The sequence below is a fragment of the Protopterus annectens genome, chromosome 5.part0 (assembly GCF_019279795.1).
Source record: "Protopterus annectens isolate FY-2018-M chromosome 5.part0, PAN1.0, whole genome shotgun sequence".
Lineage (NCBI taxonomy): Eukaryota > Metazoa > Chordata > Ceratodontiformes > Protopteridae > Protopterus > Protopterus annectens.
The window spans coordinates 206,283,770-206,305,023 of record NC_056735.1 but is presented as its reverse complement, the minus strand read 5'-3'; the positions used below and the strand labels follow the sequence as shown (position 1 = coordinate 206,305,023).

The following is a 21,254-nucleotide window of genomic DNA, read 5'->3' as shown; positions in this document are numbered from 1 at the left end:
CCGAACTGCTCATATCTAAAAAAAAGTCCAAAGGTTTAAAAATGCTTAGTCAGAAGAGTACCAGTTCTAAATAAGGCCATTGACAAACACAAATTATGCATAATAGGTGATTCCATGGCTCACCTATTCATGTGCAAGTGGGTAAGGCTTTGGATTATTAGGAAAGCAGGTAAAAATGATAAGAGCTGGTGTGGGTCAGACTCCACATGCAAACACCCAAGATGAACTAAAAAAAAACCGCAATAGTTGTCTGCCATCGTGACTGAAAACAAATGACTAGCACTACTGCGGCTCTTCTTTTGAGCACCATAAAACATACCTGCACTATTGAATATTCACAATCTTTCTGTTTCTTTTGCTGAAGCAGAAAGCATGTGAACTGTTTGGAAAAGTGCAGTCATGACCTCTCCAGAGGAGCGCTGAAGCTCCATGTGCTTAGAACAGGGGTTGGTACAGGCTATTTATCCATCTGTGTATTTATTTAAGTAAAAAAAAAAAAGTCATTTTTTTTATTTAACTTAAATGGATAGAAAAATATTCTGCCATGACCTTGTTCAAAGTAGTGAATTCAGTCAATACCGGCACTGGCCATGACCTCCCACATCACCATTATTATAATCAACCATTGTCTACCAGCTATAAATTAGGGGGTGGGTTTAATTACAGGAGATAGAATCAGACAGGGATGAGGGTTTTTTTAGTCAAAATTCCATAGTGTTCTTGACTACAGTATGTTTGTGTGTGTGTGTGTGTGTGTGTGTGTGTGTGTGTGTGTGTGTGTGTGTGTGTGTGTGTGTGTGTGTGTGTGTGTGCACGTGTGCAATTTTAGCCCTTGTTCCCCCAGTTCTAGTTGTAATTAATGATGTTTTAGGACTGGTCCATCTACCACTACAACTCTAGGCTGTCATGACTTGGAGAGTTTGGTACTTAAAACTTTCCCATGCCAGCTAACTTCCCTTTTCCCACAATTCTGTGCATGATAGGGCCCTTTTCCAAGCCTCTTTTGCTGCATGATGTAAGTACAAAGTACATTTGTATCCATGACCTCTGCCAGGCTAACATTTGTTTAAGGAATGTGTTTTATTGTTATTTTTCATGCATATTCCTGGAGTTATATGTTTTTAGCATCTTTACATTTTTATTCACTTCTTACCTCTTAATCCTTGATGTTAAAATTAGGAATTCTGTATTTATTTATTTATTTTGTTTGTTTGTTTGTTTATTACCTGACATCTCCCAACATTTAATGTATGCATCTTATGGACTGATTCATTTTTCTTGGTATGTTCTTATGAATATTTGAATTCTTTGAAGAATTATTATTTTAATTTGCATTTAACCTAGAGACTTTTAGCAGTTTTAACAGATCTGTGCAAGTGTCTGTATAACGTTTGTGATCAGAGATGCACTTTTCAGTCCTTGAGAACTGTATACCTGTCCATATGTGTGTGTCTTCATGTCGCTGTTAGTTACCTGAACATGTAAGAACAGTTTCTGCTAGTAAAAAGTAAGCAGACGACATCTTAATTTAACATGTATCCTGCGCGTGGTATTTCTGCACTTGTTTTATTAGAAAATATGATCTTTCAGAGAGAAAGACATTTCCAAGTGCGTTAAAAGATGAATGTTATATTTCAGTAAATCATTAATAAGTTGAACTAGCTCCCCTGACTTTGCATTCAGACTTTCTTATATAGAGTTTTAAACCCTCTCCACCAAACAATGTAAATACAGATTCAGCGGTCTAGTGAAACTGAAGAAAGCCAGTATACAAGCTTTAAATCCCATCCACTAATTGTTAAAAATCTGTTGTCTAGTCAGATTGGAGGCTTTGTCTATCAATCAATCTTTCCACAAGAGCTGTGCAATCAAACTGTTTGTCAGTCCGGGCAGCATCCTACTTCACTTCACTTTCGGCTCTAACCGGGGTTAGGGGTCGCCACAGCGGAACTCCGGTCCGCTAATGATTGGCAGTAGATTTTTACATGCCGAGTTGCCGGCCCTGACGCACAACCTTCAACGAAGGTACGCCCATTCACGCATGTCTCCACACAGAAGACGCTCTAGCTGAGAATCGAACAGGACAACGTCTTACTGTGAGGCGACAACACTACCGCAGCACCACCACCGCAGTTTTTTTAAATTTAAAATCTTGTTTAACACCCTCTGCTAACATGAAATCTGTTCAGTCAAACAGTAGAAAGTCAAGCAAGCAGGTGAGAGATTTCTTCGAGCAATGATATAGGCAGGATGTTATGTAAGATTGTCAATAAGTGTGTGCATATAAGCAAATAATAAAAGGAACAGTTAAGTGTAGCACAGAATGTTGTCATAATAAATACAGGTTAGCTTATTGTTCAATTGTACAAGTCTCACCACGATGTCTAGCAGCAATCACTACCATCTGTGAGACGAGAGCTGCAAGTACTTACTGCCGACTTTAAGACAGCTTTGTTTTCCATCAGTTAATATAAATGTGCAGCTGGATCTGTGTAATTTAGCAGCTGAAGGTACATATAAACATAATTGAAGTAGGTTTCCCTAACTTGAAAACAGATCATGGGGAAAACTATTTCAAATATATATGTTTGATTTATACCACTGGTAATTGAAGAAGTGGTTTATTTATTTTTAAGCTGTTTTTATCACTTAAGTTTTGAATTAGTCATCTGAAGTATAAATAATTAAAAAAAAAACAGGTTAAACAATTATTAAGTAACTTTCCCTTACTTACTGCAGTATCGAGCACATATTCATATTTCAAATTTTCACCACCTTACATTTTGTATTAACTTGCAATGACACTTTATCGTATAACCATATGATTAATACATATTTTCTTTGTAACATGGCTATTGATGCATAGTAACTTTTTTGAAGAAATATAAGTAAGCCTTTTGATGGGTTTTTTTCCTTGCAAGGGGAAAGATTGTTGTAGTATAAATTTGTATGTATTTTCCTATATTTGTATTTGTTTTACCCGTAGAAAGTTAACAGATTTAGCAGAATTATTTGTACTTTGAGGTACCATGGAGGAGTCGATTATTTTTTAATCAAGGGCACCTGTATCAATAAGAGTTCTCTGTCTCCTCCTTCTACTCTGATTTTAAAATATAAACCTGTTGTCACCTTAGAGTTTGCTCATATCAAAAGGCTCAGACTTTGAAATGCTCAAAAATAACTAACGTGATACAAGACCTATCCAGACATCTTATTTTGGTCCTGTTCCCTAAGCAAATACTTCAGCAAGTAAACAGTTACGAATCACTAGTGTACATATAGGTCTCCGCTATCCTTGATGTCAATCAACTCATCACCACCCATACTCCACGCACATGTGCTCAGACTTTGATGTTGTGTCTTAATGTAAATAATCGCAGCTTATTGTTTAAGCCTTTTGGTTGAGGACTGCAGCAATGTGGATCTTCGAACATCTACATTTATGGTAGGTACAAAACTGTACTTTTCATGCCATAGATGTAAGTAAGCTTTTTACTTATTTCTTACACAGGGTATGGGGGTTGCTTGTAGAAATGTTCAGCTCTAGGTCTACTGTTTACCTTGTTCCTGTTATCACTGTGATGATCCAGGCGGTTTTGATCTGTTTCAGCATCTGCCCAGTGCAGAATAAGGACCAGACAGACCTCAGGCCATATACTTACACTCACGGCATGGCAATTACAGCTGTTGAAAACATGGTGAGCCAGTCTGTTCATGTATTACCCTGTCAGTTTGACCCCTAAAGACACAGACTTGGCACCTAGGGCATAAGTTAGCCTCTTGTAAGTCCTTTCTGGATTCTGAGGAAAAATATTCAGAATGAGCTAGTCTGGCTGATAGGCTGAAAGAATTCCTATATGAGATTCTTGCTCTGCCTGGAACTGATCGTATAATGTTGTCATTTAGTAGTATGTGCTGATGTTTTCTAGTGACTCTGCATTATTTGTTGAAGGCAGAGTCTGATGCACAATAATCTTGTCATCAGTCATTGGAATATAGTAAAGTTTGTCTTTCTGTTCAGATCGAAATGGGTGTTTCTCATGCTCTGGGAATGGTAGTGTTGCCATTTAACTTGTATATTGTTGTGGTTCTAAGAATATGACTTTGCCTGTACTAAAACTGATTTATCATGTTAGTCTATGTATACTCAGACAAGGAATAATGCTTATTATATCACTGTTAATAAAATGTCTCACTAGTTTTTTATTCCATATTTGCAAATCTGGTTTACTGCAGCTTACTTTCAGACTGAAGTATCTAAGCTTCAGGACACTAGATTATGTATTTACTATTGTTCTGCTAAGTCATTGACTGAAAACGCAAAAAAATCATTTTGTTTGTGTATGTTTGTTTTATTTTCTAGTAATTTTACGAAGCTTCCTCACCTGTCTGGGACAGAGCAGAACCTTCGCTTGGCAAGACAAATGCAAGCTCAGTGGAAGGAATTTGGCCTGGATTCAGCAGAGCTCGTTCATTATGATGTTCTCTTGTCTTATCCCAATACATCTAATCCTAACTACATCTCTATAATAGATGGGGATGGCACTGAGGTACACGGGTTTCTATGTCATCTCAGTAATAAAGTAATTATGTTCATCATGAGCTTGTTTTTTGTGGGATATCTTTTAGGTTTGTACCTTATTGCATTGTATTGTTTTTTGTGGGATATCTTTTAGGTTTGTACCTTATTGCATTGTATTGTTTTTTGTGGGATATCTTTTAGGTTTGTACCTTATTGCATTGTAGTTTAAACATAGGTACACATAAATAATGCTAGACAAGCAATCATACAGCTTCCATGGGACCCGGTAACATCCCAGGCTGCATCCTACATGAACTCAAGCATGAACTTGCAGCACCATTAGGCACCCTAATCAGCCAAAGCCTGAGTACTGGCTTCATCCCAGCCGAATGGCGGACAGCTACTGTCATCCCTTTGCACAAAGATGGAGCGACCACTGATCCAGGAAATTATAAACCCATCAGCCTAGCTAGCCTGATCTGCTAGGCCATGGACCGGATGGTCATGGACCTCATTAACAAGGACATTGGCAACCTCCAGACACTTGATCCACACAGTTTGATTTTGCCAATGGGAGGTCATGCCTGTTAAATTTGGTCGACGACTTAGACACTGTCAGCAAGGCCATAGACCTTGACCTGGCCAAGGCCTTCAGTACTATTCCCCACTCAGGTATAATAGATAAACTCTCTCAACTAGGCATCAGTCTGTATGTTACCAGAGAGGTAGCAAACTGGCTCACTGATAGAACCCACCTAGTCAAAATAGGGAAAGCCACCTTAAGTAGTAGACCCATAACAAACGGTGTACCCGAGGGATCAGTCTTTGGGCCTCTGCTGTTTGGGATATACTTCTCAGAGGTGCAGGCCAAATAATATGGCTGACCAAGTTTGCAGATGACTGCAAGCTGGGTGGTGTCATCAATTCCCCTAGTGATGTGGACATCCTCCAAGAGAGTCTCACCCAAACAAATGACTGGTGCCAGAAACATGGCCCCAAACTGGATGCCAAAAAAATGCATCATCATCCCTTTTGGGGAGAATGACGTCCCCACAAATGATCACATTGATAATAAGGCACTAATCATGCAATCAGTCGTATGGGACTTAAGAACCCAGGTTGATAGTAAATTGACTTTTGACCACCATATTGCCTCCATTGTATGGAAAGATTTCTACATGGCCCACCTCATTAGTAAGGGTATCTCATCCAGGGACAAGGTGGTCATAACATCCCTGTATGCTTCCCTTATAAGACCGATTATTGAATACAATGTCCCTTTCAGCATGTACCTCACAAAGCACATGCAGCAGCTGGAGAGACCACAGAGATTCCTCACCCAGAGAATCCAGGGTCCATCTACCCTACACAGATAGGCTAAAAGTCCTGTCCTTCTACTCAGTCTCCTACAGACTCCTTAGAGGTGACTTCTGTCTGGCATACAAAGCAGTCTCGGACCCCACATTGATGGGACTGCTGCATATCAGCAAGTCTAGCTCCACTTGAGTAACCCACACACGATACCTCAATCTGGTCTGTGACTTCAGTAGGACTTGATGGTGGGACAGAATTGTCTGAGACCCCCCCCCCCCTTTTGTGAATAGACTCCCTCTCCATGTAAAACAAAGTACCTCATTAAACCTTTTTAAGCGCAACCTGGATAACTGGATAGGGAACAGAAAATGCACCCTTGAGATTCCACCTGTGTCCCTGCTGGACAGTGGCATAGGGTGCTGACTTGGAACATGGGCTAAGTTCTTGGCTAGGCTTGTAAGGGCCAATAGCCTAGTAACTTCCTATGATCCTATGGACCATAACATGCCTAGCCATATACATCGTTAAGAAGACAAACTTAAAAATTCTTGCCACTCTTGTCAAGCACTTCATATTTTTTACCTCCCAAATTGAGAAGGGCCTTATATAATAACTCTAGTGTAAATTTGTGTCTACCCATTCATTTGTAAGGATTAGCTTTAAAGATAGCTAAAGCAGTACTTTATTGACCTTTAGTGGCAACTTATTCCATAGGATGGGGAGATGTTGTCTTAAGAACCTATCCTACCAGTGGGTCTTATTTGTTTTGGTATACATTTAGGTCCCTAATCTGGGTATTTGTAGAAGCACTGCTTTTGTGAAGAAATGGTAGGTCAGGTAGGATTAGGTGGCTTCATGGCTTGAAAATCTAGACACTTGTCACCTTAGAGCAGCTGGTATGCTACCGACTATAAGGAGAGTCATGCTTCTCTTTGGGATAGTTAAATTGTTTAAGACCTTTAATTTTCACTGTTACGAATACTTGTGGCCTTTCCAGTTGAGCAGTATGTTTGTATTTATACATACTAAATGGAGAAGTTATTCAATGATGTGTCTGATAAGAAACAAATACAAGGGTAGGATGACTTCTTTGGCCATTGAGTATATTCCCTACTGGGTCATATAGAAGGATTTCCTGACAACACTGGAAACATGACGACTGAATATTGATTGAGTTGTCCACATTAGTACCCAGGTATTTTGTGATTATCTCTGTCCTCAGAGGAGCACAATTTATAACATAAGGGGTGAGAGCAGCTTTTTTACTGAACACTACTGTGCTACTCTTTGTTTCATTTAACTTGAGACAAATTTCAATACACTAGTTATGTGCATGATCTGACCCTTCTTTTTTTTGTATCAGTGGATGAGCAGGTAATGGTGCCCAGCTTGCATTCATCAGCAAACTTGGTCAACCACACTTATGGGATATTGGCTTGGCTGTCTGCAAAATAAATGCCAGACAGGAGAGGGCCTAGCTTGGATCCTTGTGGCATCCTACTGGTTGAAATTGTACATTCAAAGAGTGTACCAGCATCTTTAACAACCTGGGATCTGTTAGATAGCCATTGTGCAATATAGCAGACACTAGGGGTTTACATCAGACTGACTTATTTTGTAATAATTTTGATATTGGAATTAGTATCAAAAGCCTTGTTCAGGTCAAGATAAGCAGTGTGCACAGAGTGACCACTGACTAAAGCCTGTAAAACCTTTTCATTGCTTTAGGAGACATGACTTTCCCTTCACAAAACCAAGTTGAGTTGTGTAGTTTAGATAACTTGCCTGTATGTGAATAAATAGTTCTGCTGTGACAAATTCTGTGATTTTGCATATAAGACTGGTGAGGCTGATGAGTCTATAATTATGTTGGTCTTTATAGGGGCCACCCTTGTATAGGGAAGTCACAGTGGCTGTTCTCTAGGCATCAGTCTCAAACCTTGTAGACAGACCGAGGCTGAACAGTTTAGGTAAAGTCCTGGATAGTGCATTCTTGGCACTGATGAAAATTTAACCTGGTATGTTTTCTGATCCCATGGAAGTATTATTTTTAGCCTTTGTCAAGGATTCCCTGACTACTGGGTCAACACGACTTAAAGTTGACCTAGTAGTCAAGGAATTAGGGACACACATAGATGGTAATCTAGCCTTTGACCATCTCATGTCTACAGTATTGAGGAAATCATTCTACGTTGCACAACTTATCAACAAAGGTAAGGCATCTAAGTCCAAGGAAGTCATTGTTCCATTGTATTTGGCATTCATCAGACCTATCATTGAGTACAATGCTCCCTTTGGTATGTACCTAACCAGGCATATCCAACAACTGGACTGTCCGTAGAGATTTCTCACTAAAAGAATACAGGCCATAAGTAAAATGTCCTATGCAGACTGCCTCAAGGCCCTATCCCTGTATTCTGTCTACTACATGCTTTTGAGGGGAGATCTTTGCTTGGCATACAGAGCATTGTCAGAAACCACTCTGATGGACATCCTGCTTATTCACAAAACAAACAACACCAGAATTGCATATTCTAAAGACTTAAACCTTGCCTGTGATATAAATAGGACCTGCTGGAGAGACAAGTGTGTATCCCATAGACTGCCCTGTCTATGTTACAGGCTCCCCATCCATGTGAAGCAGAGTTCCCCCCAACCCAATTCAAATGGAACTTTGACAATTGGATGGGGAACAGGAAATCCATCCCTTGTTTGACTTTGGCACCTATGTCTCTACTGAACACAGGCAACCTGTAAATGATTCATCTCCCAGGCCCTGCAAATCCACTCTTGTACCGAAAGTAGTCCTGAAACATAACTTTAGCCTAACTGTTTAATTTTGTGCTGCCTTTGTCAATCTTCAAACACAAGGGAAGGACTCTACACTACCTAGACACATACCGTTAGGCATCCAATTATTTAAATGCAAAACAATGAAGATATTTACTCAGAAGCAAGGATATTAAAAACTCCATTCAGTTGTTTGTGTACTTTGCAACAGGGAAGGACTGTGTCCATATGGTTTGTAAACCACTACATCATTGTGTTATGTTTTGTTTTGCTTCTAAAAGTAAGAAGTTAGAGCTGTTAATAGTTCACAAAGCTGAAACTGTGGACTTCTTCAAATGGTGACCACTCAGACTGTCTTAGGAACAGGTACATGGTCCTCTGCTCATACCTTTTCCAAGCACTACAAAATGAACATCTCTTCCAGGGAAAGAACTAGGTTTGCTACAGAGATGCTACGGGATATATTGCAGCCTACCCCTTGCTTTCAGGCTACTCCCTGGCCTAATGATATCTGGGAATTGACCCAGTAGTGACAACTTCTGCAGCAATGATCTAAACAAAGAGCATAACACAATTGTGTAAGAACTTACTACAACAGTAGATGTCAGATTAGGTCACAGTTGCAGAATTATTTGTATCCACCAGCCCCTCATTCTATCCTTGGATGTGCTGAGGTTCTCCATCTTTATGCGCCTTCTCTCAATCTAGGCCTCAGACCTGCCCAAGTCTGAAAAACTTTCTTTTACATGCCCCTCAGATTAGAATGTGATGACCTTTACCTCTCTGTCCATATAAGGGTATTTTCAGAGTCTTGATTTTCAACCTTCAGGGTAGATATCCTTTAGTTTTATCTGGGCAAGACAGCTCTCAAATTGCAGTGACAGATGGTCTTATGTTGGGAATGTTCTGACACCCCAGACAGGTGGATGTCTGCCATGCATGGAAGAAGAGTATTGAGCTCTGAAAGTCATGCTGGATACCAGGCCTTCTGTGGTTGAATTTCCAGTAGTCAGGACTACTGCAGCATTGATCTGCTCAAATGCCAAATATGGTACGTTTTTACACAATTATACTTTAATTAATCCTATTGCACATTTAATAGTAAAACATTGCAGATTCATTTCTGGCGTGTGTTTAAAGCTTAATTGATTTTTCTGTTTAAAAAACCACCGCACCTAATGCTGCAAGAGAGAGATGTATTAACTTTGTGGGGTGCTTTTGCTTCCTGAAAACATGGACAAGTAAATCATCACTGCTGAAGTACTAAGCACAGATTCATGAATAATGTATTTTCTTTTTTTTTTTTGGTTCACATTGCACTGTGATTATTTGCTGCCTTCCAGGTAAATCTTAGTATGTAACCATCATGTCCAGCTTGCTGTATCAGATTGTGGTCAGTGCTCAATGGATGAGCCATGTAGAAGAGACCTGCAGTCTAAATCTGGCCTTATGAAAACAGGCTTGTGAAAACAGGCTATCTCCGAGTATAGCATCTTCCTTGGCATTTCACTAGTACAATTACTTTGGTGCTTCCACTCTCCCCACATCTTTATGGTTTCTGATGTGTATTCACCACAGAAGCATGTCTACAGTACTGGCCCAGCAATGCATACAGACTCATGGTATGCAAAGTGTGGCTACAGTCCTGCTGCACTGCTCCACACCTAGCTTTCATCAACTATAGGTCAAGCAGTGGTCCAGATCTCCACCTATCCCCCATGACACTGGTAAACCTTCAACTTTATTAAGTTACTTTATTATCAAAGCAGCAGTAGCTATAAAAGTCAAGCAGATGTCAAAAAGTCACAAAATGATCAAAAGGCTGAACAGTAAAATATAAAATCTGTAAAAGTAATAGAAGATAAAACCTTAACTAAAATAGAGTGACAAAGTTAACTCTCAAAAGACTGATGAATATTTGAATGAGTATTTGAAAGAACATGTGAAGTTGATTTGAGATCGCTGTAAGCTAAGGCCAATAAAAGGAGAGAGGACTGATCATTCCACACTCAAAGAAGGCAGCTCACCAAATCCATTAGAACATCTACAGAAGTAGGTCAACGTGCAACTCCCCCCTCCCCACCCCAGTCACTGTGGTAGTCAGTTCAGTAGCTAAAGGCTCAATAAGTAAAAGATCAGTAATCAGAGGACCCTAACCACACCGGTATGTCTTTCAGTGGTGCCTGGGGTGGGTAGTAAAGATCTGGAAACTCTCAAGTCAGTGGAACCCAAGCAGTGTATGGACAGAGATAGTAACACCAAGGTTTTGAAGATGATACAATAATGGACCACCAGAAGCCAGTACAAATATTGCAGCACAGGGTACAGTGTAGTGGTAACAACTTGTGCCAGTAAGTGGTCTGGCAGCAGCTTCTTGCTGTCACTGCAAATGTCCACTCTGTGTCAGAAAGTCCTAGGTAAAGGACATTATAGTAGTCAAGGTGGGATGAAACCACAGCATGATCTATCCTTGAGAGATCCTGCTGGGGAGTAAGGTGCTTGATCCAGGAAATATTCCACATATAGAAACATGATTTAAACACAGCTGATGCCTGGTCCCGAAGTGTAAGGTAGTTGTCAAGGATCACACTTAGACTGCACACCTTGCTTGCTGACTCAAGCCTGTTGCCATTGTAAAGAGTAAATGGTGGAAGTGGCAATGCAGTGGGAATCACTGATTGATTAAGAGTTATTCATCGATTAATGGCTTCCAAATGTTCAGCAAGGGAATACATACCACATCCTGTTGGAAGGAGGTTTAATGGTAAGTCTCATCAGCAAAGCAGTGGGTTTCCATGCCTCTATCGCTAGCGAGATCTCCCAAATGAAGTATGTAGACTGTCAAAAGTGAACAGTCCAAGATCAGACTCAGTCCTTGTGGTATTCCACACTAGAGAAGCTATGGGATGGAAAGAGATTAAATCCAAAACCACCCTCTGACTGTGGCTAAAGGGAAGGAAAGTAAATTGCTCTTAGGACTCTAGAGGTCAGACTGTACTAGGAACATTACCACTTGATTACATGCCATTTTCAATATTGTCAAATGCAGATGAAAGATCCAGCAGGACCACAACGAAGTAAAACACTGGTGTCTAGTCATCAGGAGATTGTTCACTGTTCATATGAGTAAAGTATTTGTAGTAGTAGTGTTGGGACAAAAACTCGTTTTGACTTATGTGAGATCATTAACACTGAGGCAGGACTCAAGCTGTCTATCAATAATTTTCTTTATAATCTTATGTAAGAGTTTCAAGACTGGACAGAACTTTGGTACTGAGAAGGTTTCGGGAGGGGGTGGAGTAATATCCTTCAGAGCAACTAGAAATATTCCAGACCTCAAGCATAATTCTAATAGCTGATAAATTTTTGGTGACAACACATACAGGCTGTCCACAATCAGTATTGAGGAGTAAGGGTCAAACCTACAGTTCAAAGAGCACATGCTTTAGACCATGTTTAACAGCTTATCTTAAATACAAATAGCAAGCACTGTCCAAGTAATGAGATAACCTAACGAGGATGTGCAGGCAACCAGGAAATGTCATAAGTAATGGGCAAGCTTTGGCAGAGGCTGGAGGAATGTCTCTGGAGTCTGGAGTCTTATAGTGACAATTTTGTATGGAAAAACGAGCAACCAGTTCACATATGTGAGGTGAAAAGGGTCATCGAGAGGTGAGGCAGGTTGGATGTCACAGCTGTCTGCAAATCAATTTAAAGAGCATGACCAGTCAGTTAGCCACAGCTTAGATCTCTCTAGAAATAAGTTGCCTCTTTTTGTCTGGTATGAAGTGTAATGCCCATACATATCAAGTTTGTCACTCCAACATCCCTCATGCCTCCAGTGACATTCCTGTCACCAACCTTTGCTCCATATGAAACAGAAGACTTGGTCTTACCATCAGTCACATCCCAATAATGATGAAGGTCATACTTGACTTGGGACTAGCTTATCAAGATATTATAGTCACTTACCAAGGTTTTAAGACTGCCAACACCATCCTCGGGAAAGAACTGAAGCTGTTCAAAAGAAAGGGGTTCTAGAGTGATATCAGTAGTAGTATGGCATGTCTCCCAGTTCAGGGTCATGGACACTAAAATGTGGTAACATCATTTTAAAGTGAACAAGGAAGAGATCGTAGGATCATAGGATCATAGGAGGTTATTGGCCTTGAGGCCCTTAGCAGCCTAGCCAAGAGTTTAGCTCATGTTTAGACAAATCAACACTTGATCCCCCCTGTCCAGCCAGGACACAGGTGGAATACCAGGGGTATATTTTCTGTTTCCCATCCAGTTATCCAGGTTGTGCTTAAAAAATGGTAAAGAGGTACTCTTCTTGATGTGGAGAGGGAGTCTATTCCATAGATGAGGGAGTTCCTGGGACACAAATCTGTCCCGCCAACAAGTCTTGTTGATGTCACAGACAAGGTTGAGGCCGTGTGTGCGGGTTACTCGAGTGGAGCTTGACTTGCCGATATGCAGCAGTCCCATTAAGGTGGGGGTCTGTGATCGCCTCGTATGCCAGATGTATGAAACTGAGTAGAGGGATAAGGCTTTTAGCCTATCTGTGTATGATAGATGTTTGAGGCCCTGGATTCTCCTGTTGAGGAACCTCTGCGATCTCTCCAGCTGCTGCAATTGCTTTGCAAGGTACATGCCAAAAGTGGCATTGTACTCAATAATGGGCCTTATAAGGGAAGAATACAGGGATGTTATGATCTCCATGTCCCTGGATGAGATACCCTTACTTATGAGGTGAGCCATGTAGAAGGCTTTTCGTACAACGGAAGCAACATGGTGGTCAAAAGTCAGGTTGCGATCAATCTGGGTGCCCAAATCCCTCACAACTGATTGCGTGCTTAGGACGTTGTTATTAATGTGATAGGGGACATCATTGTCCCCATGGGGGATGATGATGCATTTTTTGGTATTCAGCTTGAGGCCATGTTTCTGGCATCAGTCATTTGTCTGAGTGAGACCCTCTTGGAGGATATCCACATCACTAGGAGAATTGATAACAGCACCCAGCTTGCAGTCATCTGCAAACTTGGTCAGCCATAGTCCACTGGTTTTGGGCCGCACCTCAGAAAAGCATATCCCAAATAGGCAGAGGCCCCAAGACCGAAACCTGGGGTACGCCGCTTGTTATGGGTCTACTGCTTGAGGTGGCTTTCCCTATTTTGACTACGTGGGTTCCATCAGTGAGCCAGTTTGCTATCCATCTAGTAACATATGGATTAATACCTAGTTGACAGAGCTGATCTATTATGCCTGAGTGGGGAATAGTGTCAGGCTTTGGCCAGATCAAGGTAGGCAGTGTGAGACTGGCTGACCACAAAGTCTTCACATCCAACAGGAAGATCAAGTCAAATGTGTGGTCATGTTTATGCATAGCAGCAGTAATAACCTGCACAAATCCAAATCCTTTCATAATACAAATAAATTATCAACTCATTATCAGCCTTGATGTTAAAAGTCATAAAGAACAATAAGGCTATGGTTGTTAAGTAGCAAGTCAGTGAGGAAGTTGGAAACTTATAGGAACATCCTCTCACAACTCAGTAGATGGTAAATGAGGAGAAACCTACAGTTTGCTCCTGCAGCTAAGACGTGCTCAAAAGAGTTGACCCATCTGGTGGTAATCTTTGCCAGTTGAATAATGGAGTGATAGCAGATAGCTACCTCATCCCTGGCCATATCACATTTAGGAAACTGAATTAAGGAGACTTCAAGCAATACAGCAATTGCCATATGCGGGTTGAAGATGTCATCAAGCTAGGTCGTAATGAAAATGAGGTCATTTCCACAGCAGATATGAAATTATTCCAAGTTTGTTGTGAACAGACCTCGTGCTGCCATACAGTCAATACAAGGGGGCCACAAGAGAATGCATCTCAATCATTTGTCACTTACACAAGAGTTGATCCATGTATACTGCCCAAAAGAAAGATGGGCACTGTTCCCGTGGGTATTTCACCTCATAATGGTATTGTAAGTTTAAGGGCTCACAATATGGATATGGCCAAGGACACCCAAAGTTGACATACTATGTCAATCACCCCCCTCAGTCTACATAAAATATGCAGGCAACAACAGAACATTGATGTGATGTATCAGCAGAGGCACAAACCTTTACAGTTATGCAAAGAGGCTGTCCAAGTTTGGAATAGGTCAATCTTGTAAAATCTCCTATGTCTGCAGTTTATCTCTGAAATCACAAGAATGTCTTGCAGATCCATTCCACAATTGTTTTTTCAATCTCTTGAATGGCAACTGAAACCTACAGTGTTTGAAAACACAGTGGATATCTGCGGCTTACCAAAGGTGAATCCTCTCGCCACTGATTTCACCACTCAACTAGTATTTTGTTTTCTCTTAAAATATGCTCCATTGTCGAAACTGGATGGATTCTCAGTCCCATGAAATTCTGCACTTCTATTCCCATTATTCAAAATGTTATACTCAACGCAAAACAGTACAGAACAAATTTTGTTCTGATTGCACCAGTCAGGCCAAGGGGATCTATGGCTTTCTCTCCTCATGCAGCTAATCCTTCACCATTGCTTCTCCCACTACAGAAAATGTCCTTTTTCAACAATAGGGCAGAGTTCTTCATCCCATTGTCATCATCATGAAGTCCCTGAACCTGTCTGTTTGGAGCAAAGGATTCTAATTCTGTAGAGTAATCTATTCTCTCTCCTGATATTCTACAGATTCTCAAGGAGGCTAAGCAGTTTACCAGTCATTACTTAAAGAATTGGAAAGATTGCATATGGATTTCTTCAAAAGATTAGTTCAGCTGAATTGTCCAACATCAAGGCTTGGATTATTTAAATCATTTCTTTGAAACAAACCTTGCCTTTTCCTCCATCAATTTACACTTTTCTGCCATCTCGACATGCATTCATGTTTTTCTCTCAAACAGTAGAATCTCCTGCCAAGAGTTTCTTTAAAGGGCATCATTCACTAGAGACCTCATAGAAAGCAGACCTTTCCTTTCCTTTCCTTTCTCAAATCTTAATTTTATGATGGAGAAGCTAACTTTATTATCATTTGAGCTAGCAGGTTTTATAGACATGAAATGCCTTTTTTTGGAAATGTAGATTTATTTATTGGCTTACTTATCTTTTTTGTGTGTGTCTGCGTTATGTGTTTTTTCTAGCTGTTTCATTTACTGGTTAACTTAATATGCAAGCATACCTCTCAAACTTTTAGTGGAAGAAATTTGGGCAAAGCTTAAAATAATGGAGAGACAACAGCCCAAAAACAGGGACAGAATTTAAATATTGATCTTATAAATTTAGAAAGTTGCTAGAGTAACAGGTTTTATGTTAGGATGTATTTTCTGAAGGATATAAAGTCTGAAACTCATATTTTCTGAAGGATATAAAGTCTGAACTCAAATGTGTGTCATTATTTAGTGACTTCAATAGTCAGGGATTTGCCAGAGAACCACAAATTTCACGAGGACCAGAATAAAAAGTTGACTCAAAAATCTGGACAGTTGAGATGCATGTATGCAGGCAAGTTCCTTTTCAACCATGACTTGAGCCACAGGCACAATGACATTTACACATGAGGTGCACAAGTGACAAGGCAAACGCATACAGATTCAAAGTAAAATGAGCTCCAAATCGAAATTAAGTGCAATGTACTATTCGGTATGCACATATTATCACAACCAGATTCCGAAACAGGAAATGTCGCAAACGTGGATATTTACAAGTTTAACATGGCTATGAAGGTCTGAAATTTAATGATTTTTAAAAGTTGATACATTTATTAGCAATGAATTTTATTACCCTCCCCCCAAAAGAAGGTATAGTGCGATACTTTGTCCAACAACTGTAGTCTAACATGTTTCAGAAAGTATTGCAATATCCTTTTTGTGGGGGGAATAACATTTTACAAATTGTTACATGCCGTATTGCCAGTGCAAGGCTCACCTGTGGAGTGCACCACCACCTACTACTGTCATGAAAGGTATTTAAAAACCCCTGTTTCACACGTTTCCCTTAAAAAAACACTATGTTCTCCGTATTACATCGCCAGTAACATCAGAAAGCATCTCAATAAGCTAATTTGCCAAATACTTGAGGCAGGACATATTTTCAAAGTCAGGCTGAGTTCTGAGTCTGTTATGTATTCACATAAATTTCAACTTTCTCACTATTACAGGAGTGGGCAAGGCCGATCTTGTGAAAGGCAGTACTACTTAAATTCACAGTTGTCATTTGTGAGGTGCTCAGGACTGATATTCCAAATGGGAAATCATAGCCCTGTCAAATGTTTCCATAACAGTTTCTTTCTTGGTAACATGCAGCACACATCGACAGACACAATCATGTCGTGGATAATATCACATACATATTGTGTATTAGGACAGAGACAAGTAATGTAATGAATCACATTTTACAGGGCATAATAAAACAGAGGAATTCTAGCCTGTGTTGAGCCAAAGCCTCTTAGTCAGGATTCCAGTGCTGCAAAAACCACACAAAAAAAAAAAAACACTTTACAAATAAGATGTGAAAGCACGGAAGAATAACGGCTTCCATAACCTTATTTCAGCCCTACTTAGTCACAGCAAAATAACAACATTAAAAACGCACCTGCAAAGAAACACAGTAATGAAAAGCTTGAGTACCCGGTGTTAGAGGCAAGCTGGAACTGTATGCCTTAATCGATTCTTAGCCTCAGTTATGGCAGTAAAGGACGCAAACTGGAAGGCAGAATTGGGCCAGTATTCCTGTCCCTGTTGCAGAACTGAGGTGATAGGAAAGTGATTTTCACTTTAAACAATCCTTGCCAGTGCAGAATAAATAACTTTTGGCATAACATAATATGACATTAGGAAGTAGGATGACCTCCAAATCTGGTTCCATGTGGGTGAGTGTAAGGAGTGTCACATGGCTCTGTTTGCCATCAACTTGCTTGGGGGGGGGGGGGTTGAGGACCTTGCTTTCTACCGTTTCTCAGGACATGCAGAATTCTTGTCATACTACAAAGTAATTTTATTCCTTTGCATTCCTACCAAATCCTCGGTTGTGCTAAGTTCATTTTGTTTTTGTCCTTTTAAGTCCTCAAAGAAGAGGCAAAATAATGTTGTTTTCAAACCTTGATTACTGATAGCTGAGTTAAAGGAATGTTAACAATTCCAATGTTGTTTTAACCCAGTCATAGAAGAGCAGTATTACTGATATGATGTGGTACTTCTGTTTTGCATCTTGCATTAGTTTATTTGCAGGCAGACATTATGGTGCAGAAATTCTTGCAGTAGTGAATGATATGTCTTTCAGAATTCTGCACTGCATTGTGCAAAGTAATTATCTAAACTTCTGTTATGTAATAGCATCATTTTCTATCATGTACGACTTGTTCTAAGATAGTGTATGGCACTATCCACTGATGTTTTACAGTTCAGGATGCCTACTGCCTTTTTTTAAATTAACTTATGCTTTTATTTTCCATTTTAATAGATATTTAATACTACTTTGTCTGAGCCCATACCAGAAGGATATGAAAATGTTGAGGACATTGTCCCCCCTTATAATGCATTCTCTGCTCAAGGGGAGCCTGAGGTAAGACAGTTTGTCAGTGTTGAAGATACAGGCTTAGTGCTGTTTTGCAAATGCATTGATGGGTTATTTCATGTTCTCCATACATGTGCTTTTGTGCAGTAATGCGGTCATTTTTTGCAATAAGATGTACTGGATTTTGCATTTTACAAAGACATGTCATATTTATCTTATATTTATTTTATTATCTTACAGACTTTGGTAAACTGCCTTTTTTCTAGAATGTCATATTTTTTTTTTTTGCTTTTAAACGTGCACTTGGGATGTATGGGATAGATCATTTGAGAAGTATACCAGTGCCACAAGCCACAAAGCCCAACTCTCAATAATTCCACTGGGTAGTGAAATAAAGAACTTTATTAAAGTTAAGTACTTTTATGATGAAGTCCTGAATTTTTGGATGAAATTGCTTAGCTTTAATAAAGATCTTTATTTAGTTCTCTGCTTTATGGAATTCATAAGAGTTGGGTCATGTGGCTTGTGGCAATGGTGCATTTAATTTTGGTTCTTGTTTTCTTGGCACTAGAATCTCGTTTGTGTTACATTTGGAAGGTGACAACATTCTTGAAGCTGGTGTACAGTTTCAAATATCCTAATTACTCATCTGCTGTTAGATAATGTAATATGACGCAAGGTTCCGGCCTATTAAGTGTAATGTAGTATCTGTATAGTCATTTCTTTAATAGTGTTATTTTGATCTGGTTTGCTGTGTCTTCAACACTAATGTTTAAGGAAAATATGGGAAACATTCCTGAGCTGAGGTCTGCAGATGTTAAGAAAAAAAGGCTTGCGGAGTAGGACAATGGTATTCTGGTAACCTCTCAGGATAAGGCTTTTAGCTTTACATAAATTCACTACATTTCCAAACCATGGCATTCAAAACTTTATCCACAAAATCCTAGGTCATATAACTTCAGTTTTTTCCAACCCTAATACTCAAGAATTTTGTTTGTCTGGACACTGTTCATTTTCCATTGAGGAGATACCATATGCTTCAATACTATTTGTACTCTGTGTGAGGCATTGAACTTGGGTGTTAAATGATTTGGCTAGAAAGGAGATTTTGTTTGAAATGAGAATGCCACCACGGAACTACAGTTTTTTTAAATCCTGTCTTGATATTCTCTGCTATATTAATGCATCAAAATCACTGTAGGCATTCCTAATATAATTTAATTTCTCTTAACCCAAAATTATGTAATGGGACCTGACATACTCACATACCTTTGTTTTTTCATAGATTGACTTTTTCGTACTGTGCTGTACGTGTCCCCTTTATATGACTCATCCTCTCTGTAAGGAAGTGTTTTTCCTTCATTTAGATATATTGACAGTGTTCTGAGTTAGTGACTGGTTGTTTCTACAGATGATGCACGGTGTACCTTAAAGCAACCTAATGGCTTTGGTATACTGGCCAGATGTTGGGCTGCCCTTGGCAGGGGATCCCTAGTGTAATGAATATTGCAACAGGGAAGAGAAGGACATCTACTGGTATGGTAAGATTTTACACACTGTATTTTCAAGGAGTAAGTCAGAGCTCTAGCACCTCAGGAAGAAGAGGAAATAGGTGGCACTGAAGAAGAGTGGCAGCATCTCAAAACAGCATTTGTGAGGACTGCAAAACAGACATCTGAGCCAGTTATGGAAATGAGGTAGATGAGGAATGCTGGTGGTGGAATGCAAAAGTCCAGGAATTCATCAAAAGAAATGAATGCTGACTGGTTAAAAAAGAGGCTAAGAGAGGAGTTGGAATAGCAAAGAACAAGAAATCAGAGGTGCTCTACCAGTTTCTGGAAAGTGTCTCAATAAATGGTACAATGACTCAGCAGGTTGCATCATACCTCTCAACTGTACAGATTTTCGCAGAATGTCCAGATTTTTGCCTCATATTATTGGTCAGTTTTTCATAAAATTGTGGTTTTCTGGCAAATTAGTGGCAAATCATTAAAGACTGAAAGTATAAAATAATGACAGACATTTTAGTTTCAGACTTTACCCTTCAGACAATTCATACTAATGCAAAACCTGTTGTTCTATCAACTTTCTAAGTTTGTAAGACCAATATTTAAAAAGTGTCCCTATTTTTGGGCCTTTGTCCCACTTTTATTAATGGCTTTGTCCAAATTTCTTGTTTTAAGAAGTTGAGAGATATTGGTTGCATGGCAAAGACAGAAAGATGATGAAGACAGTCAGACACCCTTCTTAATGGATGCCGAAAACAACCTACTCACAAGTTCACAGGACATCAAAGACAAGAGTACATACAGCAACTTCTGAGTGAAGAAAATCCCACAGAAGCTACACTGCCCCAGACACAGCCTAGGATGAAAAAAGAGGAGGAGCCCACACTAGAAAAAGTAAGTACAGCACTAAAGAAAATGAAGTCAGGGAAAGCAGCAGGCTCAGATGAGGTCACAGTAGATATGATCCAAGATATTGGGTGAGCTAAGCGAGAAATGGCTGCTTAAGGGTACTTGTAGCACTGTACAGAGAAATACATATTCCAGATTGACTGAAGAATAAACATACTAGTAACAATGTACAAGAACAAAGGGCCATCCACAACAGTGGGCAATACAGAGATATCAAACTCCTATCATACTGCATGAATGTTCTGGCAAGGGTGATACGAATAGTGGAAAGTAAGATGGGAGATGAGCAGTTCACATTCAGATCAGTATACAGTACAAGTGACTTGATGATTGCAGTGAGCTAGATAGTAGAGATGAAGCTAGAAATGAGTAGAGAGTCCAAATGGACATTCTTAGACTTGGAGAAAGCCCATGTGAAGGTCTCAAGAAAGCTGATTTGAGCGGTCAGGGGATGGTTTGAAGTCCCAGAAACATTGGTAGAATTAGTGCAGGTTATATACAAGGACCAAATGGCTCAAGTGCAGACAGTGTTCAGTCTCACAGAGGGGTTCCCAGTGGGGGTGGGTGCGCATCAGGGTTCAGCTCTGAGCCCACTGCTTTTTGTTCTGGTGATGGACATGGACTACATTATCAAATAGGTTGGAGGGGACAGATCAACAAAGTTGCTGTATACAGACAGTG

The 21,254-nt window shown here is 39.8% G+C and overlaps 1 protein-coding gene across 1 annotated transcript in view; it reads left to right on the top strand.

Moving 5' to 3' along the window:
- Positions 1 to 21,254, top strand: part of LOC122802144 (glutamate carboxypeptidase 2-like) — a 1,578,923-nt gene that overhangs the window by 548,419 nt on the left and 1,009,250 nt on the right. The window contains exons 4-5 of the mRNA XM_044071823.1: positions 4,364 to 4,550; positions 18,103 to 18,204. Of these exons, the coding sequence (XP_043927758.1) occupies positions 4,364 to 4,550; positions 18,103 to 18,204 (289 nt within the window). The remainder of the gene's footprint in view (positions 1 to 4,363; positions 4,551 to 18,102; positions 18,205 to 21,254) is intronic.